General features: G+C 40.4%; 1 protein-coding gene across 3 annotated transcripts in view; it reads right to left on the reverse strand.

Moving 5' to 3' along the window:
• The window catches only part of ITGA1 (integrin subunit alpha 1), a 157,436-nt gene that overhangs the window by 64,438 nt on the left and 74,640 nt on the right, over positions 1-18,358 (reverse strand). For all 3 annotated transcript variants that reach the window (XM_046672423.1, XM_046672422.1, XM_046672421.1), the window contains exons 7-8: positions 12,971-13,119; positions 9,302-9,452 (exon numbers count right to left, since the gene is read on the reverse strand). In XM_046672423.1, coding sequence (XP_046528379.1) covers positions 9,302-9,452; positions 12,971-13,119 — 300 coding nt within the window. The remainder of the gene's footprint in view (positions 1-9,301; positions 9,453-12,970; positions 13,120-18,358) is intronic.

Below are 18,358 nucleotides of genomic sequence, written 5' to 3' on the forward strand. Positions count from 1 at the left end.
TATATATATATATATATATATATATATATATATATATATACACAATGGAATACTACTCAGCCATAAAAAATGATGAAATCTTGCCATTTGCAACAACATGGATGGACCTTGACAGTATTATGCTAAGTAAAATAAGTCAGAAGGAGAAAGCTAAATATTGTATGACTTCACTCATAGGTGGAAGATAAAAACAACAAACAAACACGTAGATACAGAGAATAGACTGATGGTTACCAGAGGGGAACAGGGCGGAGGAGGGGGTGACAGGGGTCATAGGGCACAGGTGTACAGTGATGGATGGCAATTGGACTTTGGGTGCTGAACATGATATAGTTTATACAGAAGTCAAAATATAGTGAGGTACACCTGAAATTTATATAATGTTATAAACCAGTGTTTCCTTAATAGAAATTAATTAAATAAAAAATATGTAAATTAAAATGCAAAAAATAGTAAAATAAAACCCCACCCTAAATGTAGATAGGACCTAATTCTATTTTTTTATTGTATAAAAAATGGCATTATAGGGCTGGCCCGGTGGCGTAGCGGTTAAGTGCGCACATTCCACTCCTCGGCGGCCCGGGGTTCACTGGTTTGGATCCCGGCTGTGGACATGGCATTGATTGGCACGCCAGCTGTGGTAGACATCCCAAGTATAAAGTAGAGGAAGATGGGCACGGATGTTAGTTCAGGGTCAGTCTTCCTCAGCGAAAAGAGGAGGATTGGCAGTAGTGAACTCAGGGCTAATCTTCCTCAAAAAAAAAAAAAAAAGCGCATTATGAACATCGAGAAAAAATGGGAAAAGCTTCTAAGAAAAAAATTGGAAAAGTTTGTAACATCACATTATTTTTTAATTTCTGTCTCCCAGATTAGGTGTTGCCTCTTTATTTTTGCTTAAACGCATTTTAAAGATTTTTTTTACTATGAAAACATCACTTTTGTAATAAGATACTGAAGTTTAGTTTTTATCTCATTGCAAGTGTTACTTAAAGATGCAGCCTATACTGGAGTTGAAATATAATGATATACACCTGAAATTCATATACTGTTACAAACCAATGTGACTTCAATAAAAAGATTATTATCTTGGTTTTTATATTTTTTTGTGAGTATTTATGGCACGTTTATTATAATAATCCAAACTAGAAACAACACAAATGTCCATAAATAGTGTAGAACAGGGGCTGGCTCTGTGGCCAAGTGGTTAAGTTTGCACGCTCTGCTGCCGCGGCCCAGGGTTCCTGGGCGTGGACATGGCACCGCTGGCCAGGTCACGTTGAGGCGGCGTCCCACATCCCACAACTAGAAGGACCTGCAGCTAAGATATACAACTATGTACAGGGGCGGGGTTGGGGAGATAAAGCGGAAAAAAGAAAAACATTAAAAAAAATAGTATAGAACAAATTGTGGTATATTCATACAAGGGATTAATAAAAAATAATGAATCACCAATACAGAAAATATCATGGATAATCATTATGTTGAGTGAAAAGCTAAACATAAAAGAGAACATATTGCATTATCTCACTTATATAAAAATAGAATAAGCAACCTAAGCTATGGGGATGTGTCACTTGAATGGTTGCTATTCAAGGTGGGTGTGAAAAGCGCAAGGGAACTTACCAAGGGTGATGGAAATGTTCAACATCTTGGATGGCGTGTCAGCTATACGGGAGCATACAATTGGCAAAACTGATCAAAGTGTTCACTTTATATACAGTTTTCACATTGAAATCGTGCATTTCACTGTACATGTTACCTCAATTTTAAAAAATGGAATGAACTACAATGCCATGCAACAATGTGGATGAATCTTACTATAATATTGTTTCAAAAGTTTCCAAATATTATATACAGCATGACATCCTTTTGATAAAGCTAAAAACAAGGAAATCTTTTTAAAATTTATTTTTTTCAGACATGGATAGATACCAAAAGATTATTTAGAAAAGGAAAGCAAGAGAGGATGAGTATAGGATTTGGGCTGATGATTAACAGGGGAAGAAAGGCAGGTGGCGAATATGGTCCCATGGAAATTGTCAGAGGACAGATCTAGCTCTCTTTTTGGGTGGTACCTCCGTGGATGCTTATGATGTCATTAAAATAAGTATGCAGTTACAATTAGAAACACAGAAACAAATAAAGCGGGCCATGCTTCAATAAATGACAAGAATATCGCTGGAATCAAGGATCGTGATTGATTCAATCTTGTGCTCCCGGCACCCAAAAAGCAAAGGTAAGACCTTGAGCTCTGTGCTGTTACTTGATTTTTTTAAGAGTATGTGACTCCTTAGGCAGAAGGAGAATCACGACCTCCAGTGACCATGAAGATACCAGAATTTTCTAGCTTCACCTTCCATTTTTAGATGATAGTCATAGATTTGTCTGGCATCATTAAAAAGAGAGAGCTCTGTGGTGCCTTTAAAGTCCTGTTACAAAAGAGACCTAAAATAATCTTCAACCACAGTTCAGCACACTGGACTGAAGGATCATGGGCATCTGGGTAGGTGGTGGGCACAGGCGGAGATGTGAGTGCTGATTTCACTGGGTCTTCTGGTCACCTACCCCCTACTCTCCGCTCTGAGTGCGTGACTTCGCACTGCCCCACTTTGGCCTCCTGCTCTTGACACGTGCATGTATTTTTTGAATGGTAGATTTAAAAACTGATATTTTTATTAAGAAGGGTACAGCTTTTCACTTGTAGCAAGTTAGAAAAGAACTAAAATTACTGTTTTAAGTGTTGCTATTTATGATATATAACATTCTTGTTTATTTGTATCATAAACGCATAATAGTTTAGAACAACTGAATGACTACAGTGTATACCAAATGTTAGTGCAAGAAAAGGAGCTGTGCACCAACTAGTCAGGCAGGCAGGGCAATGGTTCTCAAATTTTCCTTCCCAGTGAGAAGGCAGCGGGGGATTTATTCCTGGTTCTCTCCCCTTGCTGGAGGTTCTTACCCCTTTTTCTCTGGAAAACCTGGGAGGAGCCCAGAGGACATACCGTGCACGTCTGAACACCAGGGTCCTCATGCACTCTGGGACATCCAGTGAGTCATGAGGCATGAAGCCTTAATGTCTGTGAAGAACTTTGAGCTGCTACGAAGATGTGGGCTATTTAGGAAAACTGGAGCTGGCTCTAAGGTAATCAGCACACTATTTGGGTAGCTTTTTGACTTTTGAACTTACTCTCGACTACTATGTCCAGACTTTAGCTGGGAAGGTCTATACCAAGAGCTTACAAATCGTCCAGAACACAAAACTCAGTTCCTGTCTATTTGGCTGAAAAGCAAATGCCAAACATCAGCAGAGGTTTACATTTGAACAGAGACCACTGGTGCTTTTCCCACTTTAGCTACTTGATGAGGAAAGAGTATTAATGGAAATGATAGTAGAGAATTCTCCAGATAGAGAGGGAAAACCCAAGGGTCACTTGTTATTACATGGAACAAATCCTCTCTCTTATTTAAAAACAATTAAGATGCTCTTCTTACAGTTGGGCATCTCACCAAATCTGGATGTACATGCCCCAGAGTAAGCATGGAAAATGCAGTCAAGAGTCTCCAAGCTCCAGAGTCTCCATGACAGCTGCGGTGTCAGTTTCAGGATGACTGGGGCCTTGCTCAACACCTCTCTTTCCACCTGGTATTATTCTCCAGATACACTGTTGGACTCCTCTTTTGTCAGCCATTTTGCTGATTTCTTTTTAGCAAATTGCATGGGTTTTTTTTTTTTTTTTGGTGAGGAAAATTCTCCCCTGAGCTAACATCTGTTGCCAATCTTCCTCTTTTTGCTTGAGCAAGATTAGCCCTGAGCTAAGATCTGTGCCAGTGTTCCTCTATTTTCTATGTGGGTCACCACCTTAGCATGGCCAACGAGTGGTGTTTGTCCCTGCCTGGGATTGGAACGTGCGAACCATTGGAAGCAGAGCATGCCAAACTTAACCACTGAGTGCGGAACTGAACCACTATGCCATTGGGCTGGCCCCTGCATAGATTTTTTTAAACCTTATTTTCAGCTGATTGCATGGATTTCTTTTACATTCATACAAATTCTATATCATGTGAAGCCCTCTGCGTCCCCACTGATTTGCCTGATTTATTCTATAAATTACATGAATCCAGGGCTGAAAAGTCACCATCTTTCCTCCTTGGTTGCTATGTAACATATTCTACGTTCACTATCACATTGACACATTAACTTCCATTTCACTTATAAATTGATGTTGCAAATACACCTAAAAAATTGCAAAGACTTTTGGACAGTGCGTGACTGAGGTTCTTAGCTGTGTAAACGTTATTAGACTTTTAGTGCTCTATGTGAAAGGACGGAGACAAATGGATAAAGTTCAATGGGACAATGCCCAAGTGACATATTTACAGAATAAAAATAAAATGCATAAACACTATATGGGATATATATTTAGAAGAAAATATAAAAGTATTCCCAGGAATTACTGTGACTTGTATCTAGTTTGAACTATTTTGCTCACAGAATAAAAACGAAAATAGAGAGAAATGTATTTTGATCCTTCACCCAAGGGTCTGGGAGCTTGTAAAAACATTATTTTCTATGAATGAGAAGAGATACAAAATAACACATAAATTACTCCTGTTTCACTTAATACAAATATGTCAAGTCCAGGCATTTGGTATTCTGCTAAAATTTACCTGAAATAGACATTCAGAATTGAAGCTCCCTTGAGGCAGATGTGTCAAATGTAAAGTGTATGATTCATCTACATGTAGTACAGTGCCTTTTGTGTGCAAATGAACAAAATTCTGAGACACTTTCTAACTTCTCATATTTTCATTTGAATGCTGCAGGTGATACACGTTCTGTAGCCATTATAATCCCAGCCATTATCATTTAAGATTAGAATCTGAATATAAAGCAGGCTCCTGCTAACAGTGTCTAATATCCTCAGTGACAGAATAGAGACCATGGAGTGGAGTACTGAAGCCAGCTCAGGACCCTCACCAAATCTGAGAGCTGAAAGGGAAATTTTTGCAGTTTTATCACAGAATTCTTATATTTTCAATAGTCAATTTTTGGGGGGGTGTCATTTCCCCACAAAACACATCTCTATGGTGTTCAGGATCAAATGGTGGGTAGACAAGGATGGAGCAGGAGGAACAGGCCAGGCGCCAACAGGGCCAGACCCCCAGGTATATTTGATTATGAGCAACAGGAATGGACCTTGAGAAATGCCTAAGACTTTTTCGCGTGAATGCACAAGGAGAGGAAGTAAAGTAACTGTCTTATTTCCTAGTTTGGCACAAACTAACAAATACTGGAGAAAAGAAATAGGAATTGGGAAAATAACAAATAACTATTGATAAAGTGAGATTTTCCCATCATTTTTACTTATACCATTTCGAAGAACAACTGATAACTCATTGATTAAAATGGAAAAGGAATGCATGATTTTATGTTTCTCCAGGAAGATGAACGCAATCGTGAGACTTCTTTTTGACCAGATGGGAGGCAAAATATGAATTATTAACTAGGGATCCAACAAAGAGACACAGTGACTTAAGGACAAGAAATACTGAGTATGTAGCAAGATACAATGTAAAAGTGATACCAGATTCCCCTCAAATTAAGAAGGCATCCATTGATAGATACTTTCTTGCCAGTAAAGTTTTCCTAATGTTGTTAATGCTGCTGATGGTTAATTCAGCTCATGGCCTGTATGTCTGGTACCTGGAATGCTAGACTATATCCTCTGGGGGCAAGTGGAACAAATGATAGCACCTCTGATACCTAGTTGTCTGGGACAAACTGGGCATGCACTGGCTTTGCATAGGGAAGACACCAGCCACAGACTCTAGCTGTAGACAGTATCTCTGAGTGAAGGCTGGGTCATGTGGAATTATTCTCAACCAAAGAAGAGAATAAAATAGTTATAGTAACAGGAGATATAATAATAGATTGAATAACAATTGGCAAAAGATAATTTATAGAAATGACAAGAGGAAAGAGAGAAATAGTGAGATGTTTTAATTTTTTCTTACATCTTGTACCCCACATGAAAAAGAGAAGGTTGCAGTGGGAAGTTATCACTGTTCATAACCTAGTCGTCTTGGTTGTAACATAAGTACAGTCACCTTGCCCCTGGGAAGCAGTGAATCAGTTATGTGTTCTGGAATTTCATCAGGGAGAAATCCCTCTTTTTCTTCCCTTTCTACAGTGGGGTGAGGTGTCTTTCACTGTTCATACTTTCGAAAAGAAAGAAGGAAATCTCACTGATTGCTGAAAAATGATTGTGGGTAATATCTGTTATTTCTTACTATAAATAAAATGGATTTTATGGAAAGACAGTTTTGGTTGAACTCTTAGATTTCCGAAAGTGTTATTCCCTGACTTATTAAAAATACATTTATATTAAGCAGACTCCCCTCCCCCCCAGGCTAAAGGCATATGCTACGGAATTGAGTGAAAGGGGCAGAAAGGAAGGCTGCGTGCAGTTGCTAAGGTTCAGAACCTGAGAATAGCTTTTACAGTCTATGGGGAAGCTCTGAAGCTTTCTGAGCAAAGCAGGGAACACTTTATCTCAAAGATTCCTTCTAGCTCTAAAACACTACGATTTTATTATTTCAAACTCCTTGAGACAAAGGTCCTTAAGAAAAATGTTTATTGATTGCCTAGCCTGCCATTGTGTTAGATGTTTTCACAGTCATTATCTCATTGATTCTTTATCTGAGAGAGGGAAAGAGAGAGAAACAACATTACCCTATTGAATAGATGAAGATGCTTAAGCTCAGAGTATTAGGTAACTTATCCACTGTCACAGAGCCAGCACATGGCAAAGGCAGAATTTGAACAAAGGTCTTTCTGGCTTCAAAATGTAATCTCCTCTACTCTTCCTCACCCACACTCTTCTACTTCTCACTTCTGGAAAGCGTCCATGAGTCCTTTGTTGTTTAAGGTTATGACATATAATGGTACATGCTTAGTATCTCTGAGCTGGTGTTTTTTTTTTTTGCTCTGGTACAAAGGAGGGGTGAGATGGAGAAGACTGTGGTGCCTTTCAGGAGCCTGGGGGAGTGAGTGGAAACAGGTGAGGATGCAGGTGAGGATGGCCCTGCTGCACCATCCAGAGATTTGTGGCAGCAGGAAAGAGAAAATGGACCCCAAGAAAGAAAAGCCCACGGCAGTGGGTCATATGAGTCAAGGGGGTAGTCTGGAGACTTGGCTATGGGGTCTACAGCCATGTGGCCCGCTGTACCTTGGTTTCCTCATTCATACACCAGGGAAAATGAAAGCTGCCCTCCTGGGGCTGGCCCGTGGCATAGTGGTTAAGTTCGCATACTCCACTTAGGTGGCCTAGGGTTTGCAGGTTCAGATCCTGGGTGCAGACCTATGTACCACTCACCAAGCCATGCTGGGGTGGCATCGCATATACTAAATAGAGGAAGATGGACACAGATGTTAGCTCAGGGACAATCTTCCTCTGCAAAAGGAGGAAGATTGGCAATGGATGTTAAGTCAGGGTCAATCTTCCTCACACACACACACACAAAAGAAAGCCACGCTCCTCTCTTTCTGATGCCAGGAGGGAGAAAGAAAGGCATGTAGGACACGGGTATAAAAAACCACGGTAGGTTACAGAGTGCTATAGAAGTGGTCATTTAAATTATTTTCCATGTTTGAAAGGTGGAATTTTTATTTCTGTTTTTCTGAACATCTCTCTTCACAGGGTGGCACCATGAAAACTGAGTCAACTGATTTCACAGAACTATTAGAGTTGATTTAGAAAAAAATCACTAATAAGAGCTCTAAAGCATTCAGACAGTGTCTCTTTCTTTCTCTCTCTCTTTTTCTTTTTGCATTTGAGAGACAATGTCATTAATAATGGATTGCTTTGGGGCCGGCCCCATGGCTGAGTGGTTGAGTTTGTGCGGTCCCTGCTTTGGCGGCCCAGGGTTTCACCAGTTTGGATCCTGGGTGCAGACATGGCACTGCTCATCAGGCCATGCTGAGGCAGCGTCCCACATAGCACAACCAGAGGCACTCACAACCAAAATATACAACTATGTACTAGGGGGCTTTGGGGAGAAGAATTAGAAAAATAATAATAAAAAAAAAGAAGATTGGCAACAGTTGTTAGTTCAGGTGCCAATCTTTTTTTAAAAAAATAATGGATTGCTTTGTATTGATATAGATTTGCTCACAAAGAGCACAAAGGACTTTATATGTAATATTTGCTGTATCATCCAGAGTAGGCTGGGTTTTTCCTTGGAACCAAAGGAAATTTCTTCTTCTCTGATCTTTCTGCCTTTCTTTTTTTTCTTTTTTTTTTTTTAAAGATTTTATTTTTTCCTTTTTCTCCCCAAAGCCCCCCGGTACATAGTTGTGTATTCTTCGTTGTGGGTTCCTCTAGTTGTGGCATGTGGGACGCTGCCTCAGCGTGGTCTGACGAGCAGTGCCATGTCCGCGCCCAGAATTCGAACCGACGAAACACTGGGCCGCCTGCAGCGAAGCGCGCGAACGTAACCACTCGGCCACGGGGCCAGCCCCATCTTTCTGCCTTTCTTGTCCAGCTTAAACGCAGTTATAGAGAGAAGATAAGTTTCGAGCTGCTAGCTGCTTCCCTTTGGTGGTGCAGTTTGGGGAAATGAAGTAGAGAGGAAATGGCTCTGCACAGAGAATGGCAGCTATCTCCCAATTCCTCCCTGTTTCACTAGTAATGCCCAGAGGTGGCATGTGCAGAAGAGCACCCAGAACTTCGGAACCAGTAAGAAGGTCTTGCAGTAGCACGGGGCTTTTCTCCTAAGTCCCAGGGTAGACTGTCCAAGGTAGACAAAAATTTAGGTGCCTTTTGCTTCTTTCCAAATATTTGAGCTGTAGGTGTGGAAATACCATTGTTGACTTTTAGTAGATTACCATAAAAGTCATGTCCTGATTTTCCACCCTCCAAAACTGTGGGATGAATTATTAATTAGCAGGCAATTAGCAAGCTTTATTTATTATCTAGCACATCTTCAGTTTCCTCCCTCCCTCTCTTCCTTCTTTCTTCTCTCCATCCCTGAATCTTTTTCCCCCTCCCTACTTTCTCCTCCTCCTTTTCTTCTCCCCTTTTTCCCTCCCTATTTCTGTCCCTTTCTTTCTCTCATTCTCCCTTCCTGAGGACACAAAAGGGGCAAGACCCAATCCTCCTCCCATAGATTTACCTCCAAATGGAGAATTTTCTCCTTTTCAACCTTGTTTGTGTAACTTTCATAAAATAACCATGATATGCACACAGCTCTTCTCTTCACACCATAGGATGAACACCACCTCTAGGCATGTACTTACAGCAATGGAAAACCGCTGAATATTTTGTTTCTCACAGTCTTGGATGACCTGATTCAGTTGATGGTTGTCATGGGACTCTCCATCAGTCACAATCACCATGACTTTCTTTACCCCGTGTCGGGCGCCCCGGGCTTCAGTGAAAGCCTCCTTTCTGAAATAATTACAGATGAAAAGAGAAGCAAATAAAACACCGCTCCACGGTCAGGCAAAGTGATGAACTGAAGGCAAACACTGACAACTCGAGGTACCCAGGGCTTCCCCTCCAAGATCAACATTGACGCCCATTGTTCAAGCTGGGAGGCATGATGGTCATTATTTGTAATAGGTTTAGATTTATTCCAGATGACGGAGAGGTCACCATTTTGTTAGTCACCACTTATCCCATATACAAAAGGCAGAAGTATTTCCTTCTTTGGAAACTTCAAAGGGAGGGTGTGACTGGAAGCGGACATCAGATTCAGAGAAGGTCAGATGTTCGATACTCTCCCAGCCACTCCTTCCTCTGTAGACACTCCTTCTCTTGCTTGATGGGCCTCTTCTGCTTTTGGCAGAAGCTTTTGTGTTAGTCCTCACTTCCCCACACCTACTCTGAAATTCATAGAAACAGATAGGAAATCCTCTGAGTTGAGGACGGCAGATGGGAGAAAACGATATTTGTGTGCCTTGAGAGTGCTCTGGGTACGAGAAAAATCAGACATCGGGATAAAGGACTGCAGATGGGGTCTGAGTGAGGGACAGAGCCGGGCTACGGGGGACAGGAAGGGGTTGGAGTAGCTGCAAAAGCTTTGGTCTGAACTAGGTTTTAGGACACAGCTGTGGGGGTGGGATGGGAGGAGGTGGCACAGAGAGAAGGAAAAATGCTATAACCTGATTGCAAAGAAAGGAATTGTGATTTAATTCAACAAGGATTTATGGAAAGAGATGGACGATAGGAGAAATTGACAATTTTTGTTTGTTTTGTGTATTCTACACACAGGCACACTTTCCCCTTCTCTATTACCTTCTGTAACTCAATTCATTTTCCTCTCCAGAGTCTTGAAAGAGAAGAGCACATTTTATTTAGGACTGAAACGATGAAAGGATGTCATATTTTTTAGATTTTGATATAAAGTATAGCAATCATTGTACTGAATGACCCGCGTCAATATTTTACTTTGCTCATGAGGGCAAACAGCTGCAGTCTGGGACACGCCACAGAAATATCTCTCTCAGACTAACCTTCTAAACCGTTTGCACAAGACACATTAGTTTTACTGTAGATACACAGTCAATGGGCAATTGTGGGTATTCTGTGAGCAGGGAAAGGGGATCCTGGTGACGGGGGCAAAGGGATTTTATCTGTGATTATTTTTTCTTTAAAAGGACTTAAAGCAAATGTGACAGGATGCTAACAACTGTTTGGTGCATACACAGGATTTTATTGTACTATTTTTTCTATTTTTCTTAAAATTTTCAAAAGAAAAAAATAAGCTATTTAAAAAAAATGATCACTGCGTAACTGTGTTTCTCTGCCCTCTACACTATACACATAGATTTTCTGATGTCTTTATATGCACAAAGGTGAAAACAGATGTTAAAGGCTAGTCTTTCAGTGAAGTCCAAACATGGATATTGTATGAGAGTCAATACTTTTTACAGTTTTAATTCCTTAGAGTATCACCAAAACTTCCTAATTCTCTCCAAGATCAAGGCCATAACTAAATGAATATCAGCTGAAGAAGATGATCAAAAGACCTTTCTTAAAGAAAATCTGCTGGCTCTGAAACCAGGGCTGGGTTTATATAATGTGAGAATACATTATATTTCTGCCACTGGCAGAAATCCTGAGTACACTCTTTCTGCTCCAAATATCTTCCTCAGCAAATTGCCCTTGACTCCGAGTACCACCATCCAAAGTCCTTTCTTTGAATTAAGGATCCATCTCCCTGCATGCTTTTAAACATTAAAATATCCAAGGAGAATCTCTTTGGGACAGGAGGATCCAGGCCTCATGATTAAACACGGTGAACCTACTGAAAAGAAAGGAAATTTGGGATAGGACAAAGAGGACACAAAAAATATTTTGAACTGGGAGACACTGAAAATGAAAGTAAAGGATTCAAAAAAATTAAAAATATTGTTTGCAACTGGCCCTCCCTGAAAGGAATACAGAGCAATTAAAAATATGCTTAAACATGAAAAACTAGTGTACAAGAAGGTTACTTAGTAATATCGTTACGGAGTTTTATACACACACAAAACTCAGTAAAGTCTGTGTCCTACAACTAGAGACTTTGGGAAACAAGTAGGCAGAAACCATATAGGGAAATGGTATTTCGAGTGGTATTTATGCAGGAGCCAAAGCAGCCAGAATATTTCTTCAGTTAGTTTTCAAAGTTGAATATTCATTCTTAAATGGTTGTCTTTGGAAAATACACAGCTCCCTACAGTCTTGGAGCTTTCAAAGAACACTCTGACTTACTTTGAAAGTGCAGTCACATTTACTCAATTATTTAGGAGGGTGCATTCAGTACACCTAAACACATGGGCTTTTTGTGCATGCAAATTGGTGATCCGACGGGCAGGTAAACATATAATCACCCAACTGTTTGTGGTTATTTTCTCTTGGACCTTGTATAACTAGAACCACATGCTTTTCTAACATTTACGAATCTGAAGCTGCACATGAAATTTTAAATTTTTGAATATCCAACCCATTCTTTGGAGTATCCATATTAACTATTTTAACCCCCTTAAAACACTGAGCTTCGCAGGCAGGCAGAGCATGGGTAATTAGCTCTTCAAAATCAGGTGAGAATCCAGAAGTTGGAGGCATTTCACAGAAGAACCCTTAACATCAGTCAAACTGCTTATTAGATTTGTTGTGATTTTCATATTGTTTAGTTTTTGTTCAGAAACTTACTAGCTTTCAGTGACTAAGGGGAGAAACAGCAAGAGCTGAATGAGATCAGAGAAAATACAGAAAAGAAATGTTCTACTTTGTAAGAAAAGGACAGTTCTGTAGGTTCTTAGAGAGTGAGTCAGAAGTGGACCATGTGCTCTCCATGAAGGAAACTGCAGAAAGGAGGAGGTGGGGGGGGGAACATCAGAGGGAATCTGGAGAAAGTAAGGAAGAGAGAGAGAGCATTACAAAGGATGAAATCCTTTCCACTTCTTTCAATCTCTGCACTGAAAATGATTTCAAATAAGACAAGATTTAATTTGGCCTCTTAAAAAGTCTCATTTGGGAACTTCAATAACCCTAAGTCAGGTACTGTAAAAGTAAAGACATGTGAGGATATGAATACATATTGAGCAGAAGTGGACTCATAGTTATCCATTTTTATAAAAATTGAGACAAGTAGAAACTGAAAACAAAAAATAAAGGGAAACGATATTCACTGATACGTTTTAGCACCCAAGAACATGCTGTGGTAGACTACAGTGACTTTTTTGGACTGATTCTCCATCAATTAAACCTTCGGAATAAGAGGAAAGATAAGAAGAGTGGTGAGATTATAATACAGAAAAAACTTGATCCTGTAACTATTAGTTACTCAGGTGAATCTAATTTTAAACAGGATAGTTTTAAGTATTGCTAAGGTAAATGTTCAATGAATACTCCAAAGGGCCAGATGGCTATCAATTATTTTGCAGTCTTTTACTTGCGTTTATTTTTTACCCATGTACCTTGCTGTGTCTATCCCAAGGGCTGTCATGGTCTGGCGGCCTCCTCTCTGGACTATTTTGTTCGCTGCAACAAGCACCTCTTCCGTCGACGAGTACTTATTGAGGTTGAACTCATGGGTTACGTTTTCTCCATACTGTACAATTCCAACCTGAAATACCAAGCCACTGTGAGTTATCCATCTAGCATATTCCCTGTTTCACTTTTCTTCAGTTTAAACACATAGATCAGATGTAATACATTTTAGTCTTTCACATGAGTTTAAAAATCTACCAGAATCCAAATCTTTCTACTTTGACAGCAATCGTTGCCACTCTGTGCATATTCATAGCCTAAAGAACAAAAATGAAAATGCTGTTATTAAACTTCTCAAATGATTGGTTTCTCTTTTCAACAGTTTTTACTGAATGACTCTGTTGGCCTTGGGGGGTAGAATGTGAAACACACTGACACGGTCCCTGCCTTCATGCAACTTCTAAACTATGGGGGGAGAGAGATTAAACACATGATTATTCAAGGACGCAGTCAATTGCAAACTGTGAAGAGGGCTTTAATGGAAAAGCTGTCACTAGCAAGCACAACGTAGGGCCCTAATTTAACAAGGGGGCTCAGCGAAGGCCTTTCAGAAGAGATATTTAAGTGGAGACTTAAAGGATAGGTCCTAGGAGGGCGGAGGCCGATCCTGGATGGTGTCTGAGAGGGAGGATTGGTCCACACAAAAGGAAGTGTGTACATGAAGAAGCTGAGATGGGAAAGAGGGAGGGCTGCCCTAAGAACGGGAAGAATGTCAGTGAGCCTGGCCCAGGCTATGCGGGGAGAGTGGAGCAGGCGGAGGCTGGACGAATAAGCAGGGATGCACTGTGCTTCATGCTCTCTGTAGCTCAGTGGTGGCTTCATTTCTCCCAAATCAGCCCTTCTCCCCACCACCCCTTTTCTTGTTCTCTGTCTTCTCTCTCTTACTGCTTTCCTCCTTTCACCGTGTTCCACAGACTGAATCATGCAGGCAGCTAACTGCAGAGCTACCATGAAGTAAAACGAAATGGAAGATAAAGCAGCCCCCAGATTCAATTTCCCTCACTCTATATTCCTCCCCTACAGAGATGCCCACTTTTTCTTTTTCTGTGCCCTTCTTTAGAGGTTTATGCAAACCTATAAACTAATCTACATCAAGAACTGTAACTGAAGATAACTGTTTGTCTGACCTTCCTAGCTCAAAATTAGGGACTCAGAGAATTCTTCACCCAAAAAGAAGGTCTTTTTTTCTTTTATTTATTTATTTATTTTATTTTATTTTATTTATTTATTTATTTTTGGTGAGGAAGACTGGCTCTGAGCTAACATCTGTGCCAGTCTTCCTCTATTTTATAAGTGGGTCGCTGCCACAGCATGGCCTAATGAGCAGTATATAGGTCCATGCCCGGGATCCACACCTGCAAACCCCGGGCCGCCAAAGCAGAGCACACGAACTTAACCACTACACCACTGGGCTGGCCTCAGGAATATCTTTTTAATGTAGGAATTCTGGGCACTTCATTTCTCGGGTATGGGAGGTAATTTGAGATGAGCTGCCTTCTTTCCAAGGCAGTTGCCTGGTTCGCCTATTGGTAAAGATGCCTCTGGTGCTTGCTTTACAGCTAATCCTATTTCCAAGTCTGATCCTATTTCCAAGTGGCACAAAGGATCAGCATCTACCTTCTAGCCTCCCCTGCTGACATTACCATTATCAGAAATCTTTAGGCTTAATTGTATGTCTGATTTATTGATACATTTCCACAGCTAGGTCTTTTTGGAAACCAAAAGGATACTCTGGCATTTGCAGAAAAGGACAAGAGAATCTCCACTTTAGAATAATCTTGATCATCTTTGAACTACCTGCCAGAGTACCCTAGACATCTTGGAGTAATTATGCTGTCATTCCTAAATAAGAATACGATCCTTATTTTTACTGCTTTTTAAAGAACTTTCTCTCCTAATTTATTCAAATTATAGTCATGGAAATTAATATCACATTTTATAAATGAGGAAACTGAGTTTAAAAACCTTACTCCCCATAGCGAAGGGGGAGAAGGGAGCCTAGTCTAAGACATGTATCCCTTATCCTAGGGCTCTTTCTATCACTCTACTTCCTCTTGATAAAAATGCACCTCCCTCACCCCCAAACACCACCCCCCAATTCTCCAATCACCTGCCCTTGCTAACTTCTGTAAGTGCTGCCTCATGTCATGACTACTCAATGAATTCCATTAGCTAGCTAGCTAACTAAGAGACACTAGAGAATATGATCAAACAGACAAACAGATCATATTTAAAGAAGGAAATAGTAACATAGGAATCTCTCCTTAGGCTTGCTTAGTCAGGTGTAGGATAAACAAGAAATAACTAGAGAATATACACAAGCGTAAGATAAGTCACATCATAAGCTGAATGAACAAGCAGTCTGCTCAGTCCATGTTCAGGTTAGCCCTGCTCTTCCATGAATATATCTTTCACCCCATCCATCCATCAGCATCTGTCCCAAGACCATGTGCTATTATAATTGGAATAAAGATGACCAGAAGCCCCTTTGGAAATAAGGTAGGATACAACCAACTAATTACACACAGAAATAACAAAATGGATGAGGACACACCCATGACTCCAATTCAGGTTATTTCCTTGACTTATAATTACATGTTATGGACAGTTATCTATTACTCTCTGCATAGATTTAAATTTATCTTCTCAATGACCCTGATAGCTTTTAATTAGTAATTCATGGAGACACTGAATAATTATGAAGGGAAACCATGTAGGTTTGACCTTGTCTTTGTGCATATAAATGTTCGGTGCAAATAAAAGTAAAATGGTTTTGTTACTTAGATAATCATTAGGCCTAATTTAGAGTACCAAGGTGAATAAATGCTGCTCTGGAAGTTAAGTGCTCATCCATTCAGGACATCTTACAGAGTTGGTTTTGTTTTTATTTCTCTTTGTTTTTATTTGATTAAGCAGGAGGCTAAAGCACTCTGAAGACTGTCACCCCTGACATTATTCTTGGACATTTTATTACTTGGATGAATCTGTTGAACACCCTCCTCTCTTACTTCTTTCACTGCCTCGGCTTCGTAACCTTTTCCTCTAGGCCACCTATGTCTTCTACTCCCAAGGTCTTATCCTTGACCTTGTCACCTGAAAAATTGCAGCACTTCAATGTCAATTTCAAGTGATCTTCTCTCTGACCATTACCTTCAGCTCATTTACCTGGTATATCTAATTCATCAATTCACTGACCACATCAACACTTCCAATGAATTCATACATCTTTTTTTTCTTTTTTTTGTATCTAGCCTGGACTTCATGGTCCATCACCATAATCATTTACTGGCAAACATTTAACTCCCTTAACCTTTTTTTCCCTCCATTAACTCACTTGGCTAACTTCCAACTCTGGTTAGGTCCAAATATCTCCTTCTAGTGGCTGCTTCTGTGACATGGAATGTGGCTAGACAAAAATCAAACAACCTGTGGACTGGTCTCACTTTAAAGTTATGACCATGCATCTCAAATGTGGTTGTACACAGCACTGCCCGACAGTCCTACTACGTTTTACTAATGAATACACTTTGCTCCATTTTATTGACTTCAATCAAATTCTAGTCATAAACTGTTAACTTCTCAGGAAAAAGAGAGTATCTCACTTACACATGGAGAGAAGAGGTGGAAGTCATGCTAACAAAACAAAGCTGCTTAGTGCCATAACATTTCACATTTATAGCACACTTTACATATCGAACCTACTAGGAACTATTAGATTATCTGGATAAATTATCTTCACACCAGGAAGAGCAGAACATGTTTAAATCCTTGTGAGTCAGAGATCAGTGCTTTATATCTTCTCTCTCTCTCTACTTACGTACCTACCTAACATATATCTCACTTCCATAAGCTTATTCTTTGTAAACGTGAAGATAGAGAACTTATAACTGCCGTTCTCTCACCTTTTCTTTTACTTTGCTCCTAGCAACTCCACCTGCGATTCTCATCAGAGGACTGCCCTTGGACTGCTAGAGCTGCTTTGTCTCAAAGGGTTAAAGAGCCAGAAGTGCCTGGGAGTTTTTTCTCCCTCCTCAGCCATTGCCCTGCTCCACAGGTGAAGCCTGAGTGCACCCAAGCCCTGACACAATTTGGAGCTCCCCTTCCACACCAGGCTGAGGCCTAGACTTCACCTGAAATCACCCCCTTGTGTGTCCTCTGTGGCTCCTCTTTTTGCTCCCCCAATCCCTTCCTATTTCCTCTTGGAAGCTCTCCCTTGGTAAATCCCTCTCACTTGACTCCTTCTCTCAGGGTTTGTTTCTGGGGAACTGGACCTAAGGCAGCTATTGTCTACGTGTCTGCATTTCTTCTTTGGTCCAGGCCAGACCTCATGGCCTTGAACCTGGGCCATGGCAATGGTCGGTCTCTCCACTGCTGATCTCCTTCCTTCCATTTCCACTCTCCTCAAATCCTTCTACATATTAATGCCAGACTAACTGTCTTGAAATCCTGCTTTTATCACATAACTTCCTTGTTCAAAAACCTCCAATAACTCTCCATTGCCTATATCAATGACTCTGAAATATACTTTAAAAGGGAATTTTTATTCTACTTAAAGTAGAAAACAGGTAAAACTTCAAGCTGCTCCTTGAAATACTAAGCCTATAGGTTAAAACTTGGTTTTCCTCCCCTGACCATCAGTCACTCAACAGCCTGGTCCCACATTCTCTTCTTTCTCATCTTCAAGATTTACCATTATGCATTCTACTCCAAACAAATGCCCTTCCTGATCTTTCCAATTAAGCTAAATTCTACCCCTTCTGTAAGATCCAATTCAAGCTTCACTTTCTCTGCAAAACTTTCCCCAGCTTGTCATCAATATAGCTGATACTGAACTTCCCCTTCTCTGAGCTCTGAAGCAAACTCATCTGTCCTCCTCCTGTGAGTACTTCATTCTTCCCCAGCATTTTGTTTGCATGCTCCATCTCCCTAACCACATTGTAAGTTCTAAGAAGGCAAGCGGGGGAAAGAGCATGGACTGTGTCATAGCTTTTGGTATTCTCTTATCCCTTACCACTGCTTTGCTTTGCTCACAGTTGACCCTTAAACATTCTTAGTAGATGACTGCAACATTTCACATGAGCAAGTAGAAAACTGAAATAGCAGGGAAATAACGATAAGCAGAAAAAGAGAGATACAAAGAAGTGTGGGAAATGAGAAGAGTGAGCAGTGGGGACTCAGATCTCAGGGAAATGACAGTCAGGGTAGGTTCCTGGCTGATACGGGCCTCTTATTTCCTCAGGACCCAGACAGAACAAGGTCTGCTGTGTCTTTTTTCAGAAAAGGGTGCCATTTATTAGCTTTCATCACAGGAAAAT

This window comes from Equus quagga, chromosome 9 (assembly GCF_021613505.1).
Source record: "Equus quagga isolate Etosha38 chromosome 9, UCLA_HA_Equagga_1.0, whole genome shotgun sequence".
NCBI lineage: Eukaryota > Metazoa > Chordata > Mammalia > Perissodactyla > Equidae > Equus > Equus quagga.